Genomic DNA, 15,580 nt, shown 5'->3' with positions numbered 1-15,580 from the left:
AGCCTAGGAGGCAGAGGTTGCAGTGAGATGAGATGATACCACTGCACTCCTGCCTGGGTGACAGAGCAAGACCTTGTCTCAAAAACAGAAAAAGAAAGACTTTCCCCAAAGATTGTGAGAGCTGTAAAGCAGTGTTAGCGGTATTAAATGTTACCACTTACAGATCAGAGCTAGCATTAAGGTTGTAGCAGTAAGGGGACTGAGAGGTTTTTTTCATTGGTTTTGGGAATAATGAAAGACACATATTTCAGGTACAGAAATATGCAACAACTAGAATTAAATTATCCCAGCATGAAAGGATATTTGTCTGTGTTTGGCTTAACTTTACAAAATGAAAGAAGCAAAACAGTTTCTGAGATTGTTGCCAAAGAACAAGAACCAAATTTAATCAGGAGTATTTTTATAACTATTTTAGTGAGTGATGATATGTACCATTTGAATATAGTATTACTATATTTAAATCAATAGTTGCATGATACAAAGATCACTAAAAAAAAGAAAAGATTTTATAATCCACTCAAGTCTTCAAGATAAAGTTGTTGCCAGACATAAAAACATTACAGACTACCTGTTAGCATTTATTACGAATAATATAAACGTCATACGTGTACATCTCTCTTGGCCATAACATCTGAAAGGCTATGTTTAGGTAATTTTTCCACTCGGTTTATTTCAGAGCTGATTTGATTTGGAAACCACTTGACAATAATTTCATTTAAGGTCAGCTCAATGCCAGAGCATGAGCTGCATTATTTGAGACCAGCAAGCCAAGAAATTCCATAAGGTTATGTGATGCTCCCACTTTTGTGTTTTAGAATTGTGTTTGTTCCAGAGCAGGTGACATTTCATTTTCCTCTGAGTGGACTTCTAGGCAATCACATTTTTCCTTAGAGCTCTTTTTACTAGGTGAATGGTAGTCCACTTGAAAATACAGTTTTGCAGGTACCAAAGCTACCTGCCAAGATATGGGAATAATTGGCAGGCAAATACGAGAAATTAAAACTGTGGGAACATACATGTGTTACTTTCTTCAGGCAACACTACTGTTTCTCCAGATTCCTGTTTTATAATGTTTACTATTTATTAAATTTAATGACTTCATTTCCTGATTTTAGGAGACTGTCATACTCTCACCAGGATTGGAAATAAGCCAATTTTGAATACTCTTAAGGAACCTAACACAGAAGCTTTTAGTGAAAGTCCATTTTGCTTGTACACTCTAATAGAAAGACTTTAACAAGCATGACACATTTTATACTTGTATGTATAAACTTTTACAATAGGCTCAGTAAGATAGGAATGGTCTGATGATGGAATCCTGTAAGTGCCCAATATAGTCACTGAATGAGTAGATGAATGAGAGGATGGATGGCAGTAGATATGCATATTATTGCAGTAGATCAAGTAATGAGTGGCAAGCAAACCAGATGTTTGGAAAAACAGATTTTAGGGGTTGAGAAAATAGTGTTTTTGTAAGAATTTTTGAAATTTTGATATGAAGGTAAATTCACTAAAGATCACCTGTATTTGTTTTTTTCCATTTTTCCTAAACCTTGCTGCATGCACATGAGAGTTTTGCATGTTTATAAACTTAGATTAATAATTTTTTTCTAATTGCAATATGGTCCTCATAGTTAATAATGGGTGGTATTTCTTCCATCAGTTTTATGAACCATGATTTTCTTAATCATTCCCATGTTGTTGGTTGTATCTGTTTATATTTTTAAAATACTTTAAAGTTGCAAAATCCATTTTTGAGATTACATATAGTATCCATAACACACTCTGACAGTATATAGGTGTATGTTCTCATTTATTTTATATTTAGTATGTTCTGGTTTTATCAAAAGGTAAAAGAATACCTGCCATGCCACTGTTCCTGAAATTATGAACCCATAACTCAATGGTTAAGTTAGATTGGTTGGAACATATTTTGGGGATTAAAGGACTCTGAACTCCTCAGTAAATATTTAGGGCACAGGAGCATTGGCTGCACCTTGTAATGGAAAAGAGCTAGGATTTGTTTTTACTTGTATATATGAGGCAGGGCGGAAATAGGCTCTGCCCCGCTGAAGACAATGAAAAATATAGGTGGGACACAGTGACTCACGCCCTATAATCCCAGCACTTTGGAGGCCAAGGTAGGAGGATCCTGTAGGCTTTAGGAGTTGGAGAACAGCCTGGGCAACATAGTGAGATACCATCTCTACAAAAAATAAAACAATTAGCCAGGTGCAGTGGTGCACACAAAAAATAAAACAATTAGCCAGGTGCAATGGTGCACACCTGTAGTCCTAGCTACTCAAGAGGCTGAGGCACAGGGTCACTTGAGCCCAGGAGTTCGAGGCTACAGTAAGCTATGATCACACCACTGCACTCCAGCCTGGCCTCAGAATGGGAGATCCCACCTTAATGTTAGCGACTCATTTGAAGATATTCACTGAGCTTTTTAAAAATAAGGTTTTTGAGACTCAATTTTAATCTACTTCCTAAAATAAGTTCAAAATTTAGAAAATAGATATTTCATATATCCAATCCATTTTGAACATCCCAGTGTATAGGCAGATATGAGAGGAAAGTAATATCAGAAATAAGAGGAAAGTTGTTTGTATTCTTTTAGATTAGCTTATCATGTGACCTTAGAAGGGCCAGAATGGAAGTGAGTTCTGTCCAACAGGATTTTTGCTCAGAGGTGTCAGTGACATCTTCTCCTACGAGCAGTTTTTTAAAAGTGTATTTCATTTCCTCCTAGAAAACAAACCTCAAGCAGATGGACAATCTTATGCCCTTAATGGTGACGGCACAGGATCCTTCCAGTGCCCCAGAGACAGATGGCCAGTTTCTTCCCTGTGCACCAGAACCCACGGACCCTCAGCGACTTTCTTCTTCTGAAGAGATCGAGAGTGCTCACTGCTGCCCAGGGATCCCTGTTGCACAGAATGAAAGTCCCTGTGATTTGTCAAGCATGGTTGAGGAGGAGAATACAGACCATTCTTGTAGGAAGAAAAATAAAGGTGTGGAAAGAAAAGGGGAAGAGGTGGAGCCAGCACCTATTGTGGACTCTGGAACTGTATCTGATCAAGACAGCTGCCTTCAGAAGTTGCCTGATTGTGGAGTAAAGGGCATGGAAGGCGTTTCGTCCTGTGGAAACAGAAGTGAAGAAACTGGAACAAAATCTTCTAGAATGCCCACAGACCAGGACTCCCTGAGCAGTGGAGATGCTGTGCTGCAGAGAGACTTGGTCATGGAGCCAGGCACAGCCCAGTATTCCTCCGGAGGTGAACTGGGAGGCATTTCAACAACAAATGTCAGTACCCCAGAGACTGCAGGGGAAATGGAACATGGGCTCATGAATCCAGATGCCACTGTTCAAAAGAATGTGCTTGAAGTAGGGGAAAATACAAAGGAAAGATTTGAGAACTGTAATATTGGCACAGCTGGAGCCTCTGACGTGCACGTCATAAGTAAGCCTGGGGATAAAGTCAGTGTTCCAAACTGTGTCCCTGCCGCCAGTTCCGTGGTTGGTGACAAACCGGCTGAGTCTTCACTTGCATTTAGTAATGAAGAAACCTCCATTGAAAAAACAGCAGAAACAGAAACTTCACAAAGTCGTGAGGAGAGTGCTGATGCTCCAGTAGATCAGAATTCTGTGGTGATTCCAGCTGCTACAGAAGACAAGATTTCAGATGGATTAGAACCTTATACTCTCTTAGCAGCAGTCATAGGTGAGGCAATGTCACCCTCAGATTTAGCCCTTCTTGGGCTAGAAGATGTAATGCCACACCAGAACTCAGAAACAAATTCATCTCATGCTCAAAGCCAAAAGGGCAAATCCTCACCCATTTGTTCTACAACTGGAGACGATAAACTTTGTGCAGACTCTGCATGTCAACAGAACACAGTGACTTCTAGTGGCGACTTGGTTGCAAAACGGTGTGATAACATAGTTAGCCAGCCCGAAAGCACCACAGCAAGGCAACCCAGCTCACAAGATCCACCCAATGCCACCCACTGTGAAGACCCACAGGCTAATACAGTCACCTCTGACCCTGTAAGGGATACCCGGGAACGTGTGGATTTTTGTCCTTTCAAAGTGGTGGATAACAAAGGCCAACGAAAAGATGTGAAACTAGATAAACCTTTAACAAATATGCTTGAGGTGGTTTCACATCCACATCCAGTTGGCCCTAAAATGGAGAAAGAACTGGTGCCAGACCAGGCAGTAATATCAGACAGTACTTTCTCTCTGGCAAACAATCCAAGCAGTGAATCAGTAACCAAGGATGACGCACTTTCTTTTGTCCCCTCCCAGAAAGAAAAGGGAACAGCAACTCCTGAACTACATATGGCTACAGATTGTAGAGCTGGCCCAGACGGAGATTCGAATGAGCCTGATACACAGCCACTAGAAGATAGGGCAGCAGACCTGTCCACGTCCTCCACTGCTGCAGAGCTTCAGCGTGGGATGGGGAATACCAGTCTCACAGGACTTGGTGGAGAGTGTGAGGGTCCTGCCCCTCCAGCAGTCCCAGAAGCTCTGAATATCAAGGGGGACACTGACTCTTCCCTGCAAAGTGTGGGTAAGGCCACTTTGGCTTTAGATTCAGTTTTGACAGAAGAGGGAAAACTTCTGGTGGTTTCAGAAAGCTCTGCAACTCAGAAACAAGATAAGGATATAGCAGTGACCTGTTCCTCCATTAAGGAAAATGCTCTTTCTTCAGGAATGTTGCAGGAAGAGCAGAGAACACCACCTCCCGGACAAGAGACTCTACAATTCCATGAAAAATCGGTCTCAGTTGATGGTGCCAAGGACAAAGCACTTCAGCTAAGTAATTCACCGGGTGCACCCTCTGCCTGTCTTAAGGCAGAAACTGAACGTAACAAGAAAGTGGCCCCACAAGTCTCACTGCTGATTCAAGGTGGGGCTGCCCAGAGCCTGGTGCCACCAGGAGCAAGTCTGGCCACAGACTCAAGGCAGGAAGCCTTGGGTGCAGAGCACAACAGCTCCGCTTTGTTGCCATGTCTGTTGCCAGATGGGTCTGATGGGTCTGAGGCTCTTAATTGCAGTCAACCTTCTCCTCTGGATGTTGGAGTAAAGAACACCCAATCCCAGGGAAAAACTAGTGCCTGTGAGGTGAGTGGAAATGTGACGGTGGATGTTACGCAGGTTAATGCTCTACAAGGGATGGCTGTTCCCAGAAGAAAGAATGTATCACACAACACCCAAGACATCCTGATTCCAGACGTCTTGTTGAACCAAGAGAAGAATGTCATCCTGGGTTTGCCAGTAGCTTTACGGGATAAAGCTGTGACTGACCCACAGGGAGTTGGAACCCCAGAGATGGTACCTCTTGATTGGGAGAAAGGGAAGCTGGAGGGAGCAGACCACAGCTGTACCAGGGGTGACGCTGAGGAAGCCCAGATAGACACTGAAGCACATCCTGTCCTACTGCAGCCTGCTGCCAAGGAGCTCCCCACAGACATGGGGCTCTCATTCCATGATGATGAGGCCCCAGCTGGCGCGAGGGAAGTCCTGCAAGCCTTGCCCTCAGGCGAGGAAAGGAGCACTCCCTCTCTACCTTGCATGGTCTCTGCCCAGGCCACACCTCTGCCTAAGGGAGCAGACTTGATAGAGGAGGCTGCCAGCCATATAGTGGATGCTGTCATCGAACAAGTCAAGGCCGCTGGAGCACTGCTTGCTGAGGGGAAGGCCTGTCAAATGTCACTGTCCAGGCCTAAGCTGGGTCCTCTCACTGAAGGGCTAGAGAATGCTTTTACAGAAAAAGTGAGTACTTTCCCACCTGGGGAGAGCCTGCCAATGGGCAGTACTCCTGAGGAAGCCACAGGGAGCTTTGCAGGATGTTTTGCTGAAAGGGAGGAGCCAGAGAAGATTATTTTACCTGTCCAAGGGCCTGAGCCAGCAACAGGTAAGCAAAACATAATACAAAATTAGCAGTCTGAGCAGCAGATTCCCTTAAGAGTCACTGTGGTGTCCTGGTAAAAATATAGGCCTCTTTGTTGTTTTGAGGTCTTGCACTCATTGGGTGGGTAGTCAAGTTAATAGTCACCACCATCAGGAGAGGCACGTCATCTCAGGGTTGCACAGATTTTGTTTCCTGTGTTGTAGACTTAACTGCTTGATTGCTTAAGCTTATAAACACTCTTATCTGTCATTCTGGAGTGGTTGCAACTTTGCAAACCTGGAAAACAATGCCTAGATCACAGGTATTCCAAAATGATGAAGGAATTTAGCAGATGTTTTTATTCACATGGCTTAATCCTTTTCTCTGGTACCATAGAAAACAGTGCCAAAAAGCTGTGTTCTATTTACAAGCCTGAAACGCCCTTCCTCCCCTGTCATCCTAGTCTGTATTCTGAGCAAATTTAGAGTCAGAGTGGTTTCATGAACAGCTATAAGTATTGTTCTAATCTGACATCTCAACACCCAGAATGGTGGTATTAGGTCATTGGTTTTTTTGTGTGCTTTTATTTTATTATTTTTTTTTTTGAGCTAGGGGTGTTGTTGACAGGGAACTCCTTCCTTTTCCTGCTTGGGGAACGGACCTCTAGTTCCATTGCCTGTTGCTTTTGGGCAGCAGTCTGGGAATTCAAGACCCTGCACAGTGCAGGGGATAGGATGCAGGATTTCCGCCCAAGCCCAGTCTGCTGAGCTGCTGTCACAGGGCAGACCTTGTGTCTGCTTTATCTTGGTGAAGCAGCTGCACTGAGCAGATTGCTCACACAGCAGCCTGTTCCATCTGTGGGTAATCATGTTCCGAGACAGCAAAGAGAAACCGCTATTGCTCGGTGGAAATAAACTATCTGAATAAAACTTCTTATCCGGGGTTGAGCTAAAGCTGAAACGGGAGTCGGACACGATCTTGACTCTTGAAGTCTTTAAAGGTCAGTTTGATGCACACTTTTATACCACCACCTGTTACCAGCTGTAGACGGAAGACCTATCTCCATGCTTGCCCCTAGGCTTTTGTAGGTAAGAAGTAGCCTGTTTTGTCTTCATTGTTTATTTTTGCTGTTCTTTTCAATTTTTGAAAATCCCTTTACATATATGTATTAAGAGTGTGGGGGAGGGTTATGGAGAGAAATGAATCAGTGGAGCAAAAGAAGTTGCTTTGGAAGAAACGCAATTTAAATACAGTGGTCATTTTCCCTAGTAAAGGGCTTTTAGCCATTTATAATCTTTTCCCTCCCCAGTTGAGGGATTTAAGGAATCCCAGGTAGAATTTTTGATGACTTTAGCTTTTTAGTTTTATTAATGTTTTGGATTGTTAGTGATAAATATTTGCTGACTGTTGTCTCAGGATTTAAATGAGAAGGTCTCTACTTTTTTAAAAGAAAGCCACAACAACAAGTCTATTTTGGGGGCCCTGGCAGGTTGGCATTTCAGAAGAATGGGAGTGGCTGTAAGCTGATGCCTGGCAATGTTCTTTTCATTTGGGTGCTGCGTCCTTGGCCACATGGGCTAGAATTATTTCTCTTTCTGGCTCAGTGGTCAGAATTTAACTCAAGCAAGTGTGAACTCTGTGGGGATTGTGTCTGTAGTATCCTATGAGAAAAAGTAAAAACCAGGGAGAATTTCAGACTTTGATTATAAGTTGGTAAGAAATGATGGATGTTTAGGATGTTGAGGTTTTGAGAAGGAAGAAAAAACGTATGACCTTTCAGGAGTATATATGGACTTGGGGTTGGTAAATTTTGTGTAGGTGAGTTACTTGTCCTGTTACCAAAAGGAGTCATACTCATGGTCTCAAACTACAGAGGAACTCAGTACTCATGGTCTCAGACTACAGAGAAAGTAGCCAGTCATGAAGAAATTGGTGCTTTCTTCAGAAAATGGCCAGGATTGGGAAAATCCCTGGTCACATTGCTTTAGAGAAAAAGCACCTGAGTGTGATCTCAGAGCCAAAGGGTATTTTCTAGCAAGTTTACATTCTACTCATAGATTTAATCGTACTGTTTTATGAGTGAGAAGACACAGGTTTAACTGCTGATTTGGAAGGGGCCAGTTTGAAAGAAGGGGATGTGGCCCTTGACCCACCAGAAGCATTGCCCACAGTGCTTAGGAAATCAGTGGTGCATGACTGAGCCACGCCAGTCCTGCAGAGGCTGCTGATACCCCTCAAGTGTCAGTAATCACTGTTTACTAGTGTGACTGGTTGCTGTGCCAAGATGCATCTTTTCAAAGTTGATAGATATAGGAAAGGAAGGAGGTACCAAAAATCACATCCCCAGAGGAAAGCAACCCTCTTTCCCCCCAGAAATTACTCTGACTCACTTAGAGATGTTTTGATCAAGGGATAGTTCTGAGGGGATTGCTTAGATTTTAACTTTAATAACATTTTATGAAATTTAACACAGATTTTGGTTCTTTGGGCAAGGAAACTGGTTTACCTATTTTTAAACTGCTGGTAAGATTATATAATCATTGGCTGGGCACCGTGGCTCACACCTGTAATCTCAGCACTTTGAGAGGCCGAGACGGGTGGATCACAAGGTCAGGAGATTGAGACCATCCTGGCTAACACGATGAAACCCCGTCTCTACTAAAAATACAAAAATTAGCCGGGTGAGGTGACGGGCGCCTGTAGTCCCAGCTACTCGGGAGGCTGAGGCAGGAGAATGGCGTGAACCCGGGAGGCGGAACTTGCAGTGAGCTGAGATGGCGCCACTGCACTCCAGCCTGGGTGACAAAGCGAGACTCCGTCTCAAAAAAAAAAAAGATTATATAATTATAAGGGCAAAGAAAGAAGAAAAGAGGTTCATCTATAGAAATGTAACTCTTACAAATTTAAGGTAGACTTTCGTATATATCATGTGCTCCTAGAATAAAAATATAATTTATTCTTTGGTGAAAGAAACTTCTATGATCTTTAGTGTGGGGAGCATTTTTCTAGCCAGAGTAGAGGCATCACTAGGTTAATAACCACAGATACATTTCCACATGAAATTGAGATGACAGTTCCATTTGCATTTGGATTATTAAGGTGAATTTTAACTGTTCAGTCATCAGTCCCCTTTAAAGAAGTGTCAGAAGCCTAAATTTGCCTCAGACATCATTTATCACTTCCTTCCTGTATTTGCTTGACCATGTGGTGGTCAAGTAACAAAAACCACCACTGTTTTTGGTCTGTTGAGCATGGCCAGCAAGAGGACAACTATGTAATTCTCGAGAAAACATGCACAGAAATGTTTCTCTTAAGAAAGGGATAGCTTAGTCTGTGATTAGGTTTCAGTTTTGGAAGAAATAAGGATTAAAAACAAGAAGTAACTGCTGAGTAGTTCGTTCTTACTGGTTACAGTGATGGGTGGGTCAGAGTGTGTTGTATGGTAGTGAAAGTCAGACTTGTCCCAGAGGCTTTGTCTCATTCTCAGTGGCTTTTTCCTTTTTGTTTTGTACAAATCCTTCTTGCTTTTTTGATGATGGCCGAGATGGACTACCTAGCTTCAGCTATTAATCTGTTCCCCCTGAAGCTTATGGATTTAGTTTTCCATATGCAAGTTGGTGCTACACTCAGATTTGTCATAAAAAGTTAATAGTGAAATGGATGTTCAAAAGACATTGAATTGGATCCTCACTTAGTTCTAAGCCCCTACAAAGGCTAGGGAAAACCAATAACCATGTGATAAAGGAATAGCTCAGCATAGGGTCAGAAATGACACTAGCCGCTGACAGCAAAAGAATACTTTTCCGCTATAACACAAAAGCAAAAACAAAACACATGAAACCTGGAGCATGTTGTATAAATAGTAAGGCACAGAAATCAGTTTTTAAAAATGTACTCTGTAACCTCCCTGCCCTTTCAGAAATGCCGGACGTGAAAGCTGAAGATGAAGTAGATTTTAGAGCAAGTTCAGTTTCTGAAGAAGTGGCTGTAGGGAGCATAGCTGCTACACTGAAGATGAAGCAAGGCCCAATGACCCAGGTGGTAAGTGGCATCAGTAAGTCTATATGAGCACAAAACGTGTTTATCCTGTTCTGCTATGTCTTATTTATGGCTTTGTCTTTTATTTGAGGGTAAGTGGGCAAAAAGTGTTTTCCCCCTTCTCTCTTGTGCTGTTATATAAATGTGTATATGTTGCTGCAGTTAAGCTTTCATAAATGGTATATACCAGACAGCGAAGTTTTGGAATGGGCTGTTACATGTTTTCTTGCAGATTATGCTGAAAAACATTTTCCCCATGAGCACAAGTCTTTAAAATTTGTCAGTAAGCTTAAATTGTCACAAAATCGGAGTTACCACAAAAGGGGATCTGTAAACCTTTTCTTTATTTCTTTCCTTTTCTCCCTCTTTTTTTTGAGATGGAGTTTTGCTCTTGTCACCCAGGCTGGAGTGCAGTGGCGCAATTTCAGCTCACTGCAACCTCTGCCTCCTGGGTGAAAGCAATTCTCTTGCCTTCACCTCGTGAGTAGCTGAAATTACAGGCATGTGCCACGATGATCGACTAATTTTTGTACTGTTTGTGGAGATGGGGTTTTGCCATATTGGCCAGGCCATTTTTGAACTGGCCTCAAGTGATTTCACCCGCCTCAGCCTGCCAAAGTGCTGGGATTACAGGTGTGAGTCACGGCGCCCGGCCTATAAACCCTTCTTAAACCTGACTCTGCTTTCTTTATATAAAAACTGATAGGCAAAATGAGATTTTTACTTCATAGCTCAATAGCAACCGTCTAAATTTTGAAGTATATCATTTTCAGCAATGAAAAAAAAATGTTCAGTAGGCCAGACGCAGTGGCTCACACATGTAATCCCAGCACTTTGGGAGGCCGAGGCGGGTGGATTACCTGAGGTTGGGAGTTCAAGACCAGCCTGACCAACATAGTGGAATCCCATTTCTACTAAAATTACAAAAAAATTAGCTGAGCGTGGTTACAGGCGCCTGTAATCCCAGCTACTTGGAAGGCTGAGGCATGAGAATCATTTGAACCTGGGAGGCACAGGTTGCAGTGAGCCAAGATCGTGCCATAGCATTCTAGCCTGGGCAACAGAGCAAGACTCCGTCTCAAAAAAAACAAGAAAAAAAGGTTCAATCAATATGGGGTTTTTTTTTCAGAATAGCTTTTTTCGGGATATGATTCACATACCATAAAATCCACCCAATCTAATAAAGTGCATAGGTCACTGGTTTTAAATAGATTTACAGAGTTCTGCAACCATCGCCACTGAAGCTCTAATTTCAGAACATTGTCACTCCAAAAAGAAACCCCAGACCCATTAGCAGTGTACCTCTCCTTCACTCTTCCCTCCCCCAGCTCCTTCGTCTACATTTGCTCTCTATGAATCCATAGAGAGATTTGCTGTGAGAGTGTGAAAGTGGCTATAGATAGTACGTAAATTGCCCATTCCAGAACTTCATATAAATGGTATAACACAGTATGTGATCTTTTGTGACTGGCTTCTTTCACTTAGCATAATATTTTCAAGTTTCATCCATGTTGTGGCATTGATCAGTATTTCATTTATTTTTATTGTCAAACACTGTTCCGTTGTATAGATATAGCACATTATTTTATGTGTGTATTTGGATTGTTTCCACTTTCTGGCTACTGTGAATAACGCTGTTATGTACATTTGTGTACAAAATTATGTGGACATATGTTTTTATACACCTCGTGGAGTTGCTGGATCATGTAATTTCCATTCATTTGGTTTTAAAAATATTTTTCTTCAAGGTCTTGAGATTATTTTTCTTTGTTTAAAGCTATTAACTTTTTTATTTTATTTTATTTTATTTTATTTTATTTTATTTTATTTTATTTTATTTTATTTTATTTTTATTTATTTATTTTTGAGCTGAAGTCTCACTCTGTCACCCAGGCTGGAGTACAGTGGCAGGATCTTGGCTCATTGCAACCTCCACCGCCTGGGTTGAAGCAATTCTCCTGTCTTAGCCTCCCGAGTAGCTGGGATTACAGGGACTCGTCACCATGCCCGGCTAATTTTTTGTATTTTTAGTAGAGATAGGGTTTTGCCATGTTGGCCAGGCTGGTCTCAAACTTGTTATTTCAAGTGATCCACCCGCCTTGGCCTCCCAAAGTGCTGAAAGTACAGGCGTGAGCCACTGCACCTGGCCGACTGTTAACTTTTAAAACAAACTTGTTGAGAGAAACAGTGCCCTATACTTGTGCCCTTGTTGTATTGGAGTACTGTGGTATGAAGGTGCTGACTGTTCTAACCCGCCCTTATTACACATAACATTCATGACTAATGCCTGGGTGGCTACTTGTAAAGCAGGCATTATTCAGACAAATGTTGCTTTTAACCCTGTGAGAAGAAAAGAGAACACACCCTGCATGGGTAGATGTGTCTTTGTTTCCAGAAGCCCCTTAGAAAAGGAAGGAAAAAACTCACATCCTTGAATTCAAATACCTCTGTTTCTTAGTACTCCATTTTAATATTGTAGTGATTCAAGTCATTGAATCCAGACTGGTACTTGGCTCTAGACCCTTTGCTTTCTGATGAGGGTTATCTCTATTCTAATGGTATCTTGTCTACTATAACGAAGAAAACAAAACATGACTTAAAGTCCCTTTCCTCCTCTCCTTTTTCTCTAGTTTTAAGAGTTGAGAGAGTGAGTATTCCTCTGGTTGGTCAGCATACCTCATTTTACAGATAAAAGAATAGACCCTTGGAGAGTCACATGACTAGCTAGAGGGCAAAGGCCACTGGAAGAGTTTGAGGTTTGATTTCTAATCTAGGACTTATACAACAGGGCAATTCCTGCTTGACTTAAGAAACCTGGGCTCTGGTTGGTAAGGATGCTATAAGAAGCCTGAGAACCATGTAATTTGTCTCCAGCTGGGAGATATCAATACCTTATGCTTTGTGTTTGCTTCCACCGTGTAGAGTTGGGGAAAGCATATGTCAGTGGGATTTTCAATTCTTGAGGATTTGCAGGCCTAAATTTGGAAAATTTTTGTGTTCACAGCATTCTTATAATGATGTGAAATCTGACTACTTAACTCTTCTCTATGGTGCTCTGACAAACTTCCCTTATTTGCTGTGAATTGAAGGGATAAAACAGACACACACTTTAATTTTTCCCACTTAACTCTTCACATTACTATATTCATCATACAGGTTTTCACTGGATAGGGAAAGAGAGCAGAGGTCTGCAAACATTTTGTAAAGGACAGACTTTTGTAAATGCTTTGTGGGACATATGGTCTCTGTCACAACTAGTAAGCTTTGCTGTGAGTGTGAAAGCGGCCATAGATAGTATGTAAACACAGGAGTGTCACTGTGCTTCAATACAACTTTATTATGGACACTGAAATTTGAATATCATGTGATGGTCGTGTGTCATGAAATATTATTGTTTTGAATTATGTTTCCAGGAATTAAAAAAATGTGAAAATCTCAGCCGGGCACAGCAGCTCATGCCTGTAATTCTACCACTTTAGGAGGCTGAGGCGGACGGATCACTTGAGGTCAGGAGTTCGAGACCAGCCTGGCTAACATGGTGAAACCCTGTGTCTACTAAAAAAAAAACCAAAACCAAAAATTAGCCAGAAATCGCTTGACCTGGGAGGTTGCAGTGAACTGGTTGCAGTGAGCCCAGATCGCACCACTGTACTCCAGCCTGGGCAACAGAATAACAATGTCTTGAAAAAACAAAAAAGTCTTAAGTTTTTTTCAAGGGCTGTAAAAAAGAGTTAACTGGCGATAGCATGTGAGCTCCTGCCTAATAAATACTTGTGCACTGGTAGAAGAAAAGAAAAAAGAAGCAAGCAAATTTCTTTTCTTAAATTGTTTTGTGGTGAAACTTCTGGTTTTTAAACTACAGGTTGGGAGTGGGATCAAGTTCTGTCTTTCCTGAATAGTTTTTTGACAGCCTCTCTAGAGCTCAGTTTCCTTGTCTCTAATCATTCTCTATCTTTAACCTTCTAGAGTCTGTTTTCATGTTGAAAAGGGTTAGAGTCTGTGATTATATTTGAGGGAGGAGTGGCATTTGTGTAATATTTAACCTGATCTTTCTACCACATACCCTGTCTATGTGCGTGCCTTGGGAATAGGCCAGTCATTGCTTCATTGAATCATCCTCTCCAAATGTAAAATAGAACAAATTCCTATATCTTATGCTTTGCTACCGGCTTGAAAACCAGTACTATGGTAAATTTATGGCTCTTTTCTAGTAAATTTAAAGAATCCATTTAAATTCTTATAGAAGTCTTGTTTTGTAACCTTCTCTAAACGTGTAATGATCAGAGCATAAGAACCCCTGTCGAGTGGCACTACCAAGGATTTAAAGAAAAAGCTACAGTTGAGTTCTTGTTTTCTTTAGTCCATTAGTCTGATATCTGTCATACAAACTGAGGGGTAATTTTTCATTCCTTAACCTGTTTGACACATGTATTGTAAATAAACCCTTACTTTAAAGGTCCAGTGCTGAAAATCGTAGTTTGTGAAGGAATTAGTATCCACATTCGTTTACTTATATTCTCAGAGAAAACACATGTATGTGTTAAATGCTGCAGATTTCTTGATAGTCTTTACTGATATTTCTTTATTGGGTTGAAAATGTTCACAGTTTTTGAGGCAAAGTTACTACTTTACACATAATGTGGTTTATTCCCATTAATCATTTTATCATTTTATTATAATTGTCGTTTGTTACTGAGTATTGCCAAAGTTGTAATGCCCATTGCAATTTAATATTCAACATGACCTCCCCCTATATGCTTTACTGGTTTCAAGGTATTCAGATTACCTTTTGTTGTCGTCTTTTTTTCCTTAGTGAGTTAATATATATCAAGTACTTAGATCAGAGCCTAGCACAAAACAAATTCAGCTTAGCATTATTATTACTTTAGTAACTTCAGATTACAATATGCTATTCACTTATTTTAGTAACTAGTAGAATATGGTGGTTCAGACTCAGTTACTGCTTCTTGAACACATGTTATAAAAGCTTCAGGAATAGTTTCATACATTAATTTGGAATTGAAAGACATGGAACTTGTTTTACTTCTGAGACCCTTACAATTTGAAAGAACCTTAAAGATTTTCTGAAGTCCAGCACCTTTTCTTTATAAGAGAAGAAATGGATTCAGGATAGTTAAATGACTTGCCTTGTTTCACAGCTAGTTAACTTCCAGCTGGACTAGAACCCAATTTCTATGCTAATAATTTTTCCATTATACTATTTCCTGAAGAATCATCTGAGGGTATGCTTGGGAAGTCCCATCCACTTGGTTTAGGATGGGTTTTTGTGTTTTAAACAAGCATCCCTGAATGATACTTACGCATACTAAAATTCTAAAACCATTGCATTACACTTTCATGCATTTGGAAATAGTTGGAGAAATTCCTTTAGCCATTTTAAGATGTAAGCTGATACACTTTAAGTCTTGTGTTCTTACTATAATCTGTTTAGCTGCAACTAAATACCACTAAGATGGTGTTTCTCCAAAGTGCTTGCTTTTGGTGCAGAGATTAGGAAGATTTTTTAGACCTGCCTTTTATTTCCTAAAGAATGATATGATACTGTGCCAGATGCTGGAGGGAAGCAGGAGATGACATTGAATACTTACGTTCAGAAAAGAAGGCCTTCTGACACCATT

The 15,580-nt window shown here is 41.0% G+C and overlaps 1 protein-coding gene across 14 annotated transcripts in view; it reads left to right on the top strand.

The window, feature by feature from the left end:
- Positions 1-15,580, top strand: part of AKAP13 (A-kinase anchoring protein 13) — a 353,478-nt gene that overhangs the window by 184,774 nt on the left and 153,124 nt on the right. For all 14 annotated transcript variants that reach the window (XM_073013063.1, XM_073013062.1, XM_073013060.1 and 11 more), the window contains 2 exons: positions 2,753-5,927; positions 9,823-9,944. In XM_073013063.1, coding sequence (XP_072869164.1) covers positions 2,753-5,927; positions 9,823-9,944 — 3,297 coding nt within the window. The remainder of the gene's footprint in view (positions 1-2,752; positions 5,928-9,822; positions 9,945-15,580) is intronic.

Source organism: Chlorocebus sabaeus, chromosome 29, assembly GCF_047675955.1.
Source record: "Chlorocebus sabaeus isolate Y175 chromosome 29, mChlSab1.0.hap1, whole genome shotgun sequence".
NCBI classification, from domain to species: Eukaryota; Metazoa; Chordata; class Mammalia; order Primates; family Cercopithecidae; genus Chlorocebus; species Chlorocebus sabaeus.
This window is presented reverse-complemented; position numbering and strand designations above follow the sequence as displayed.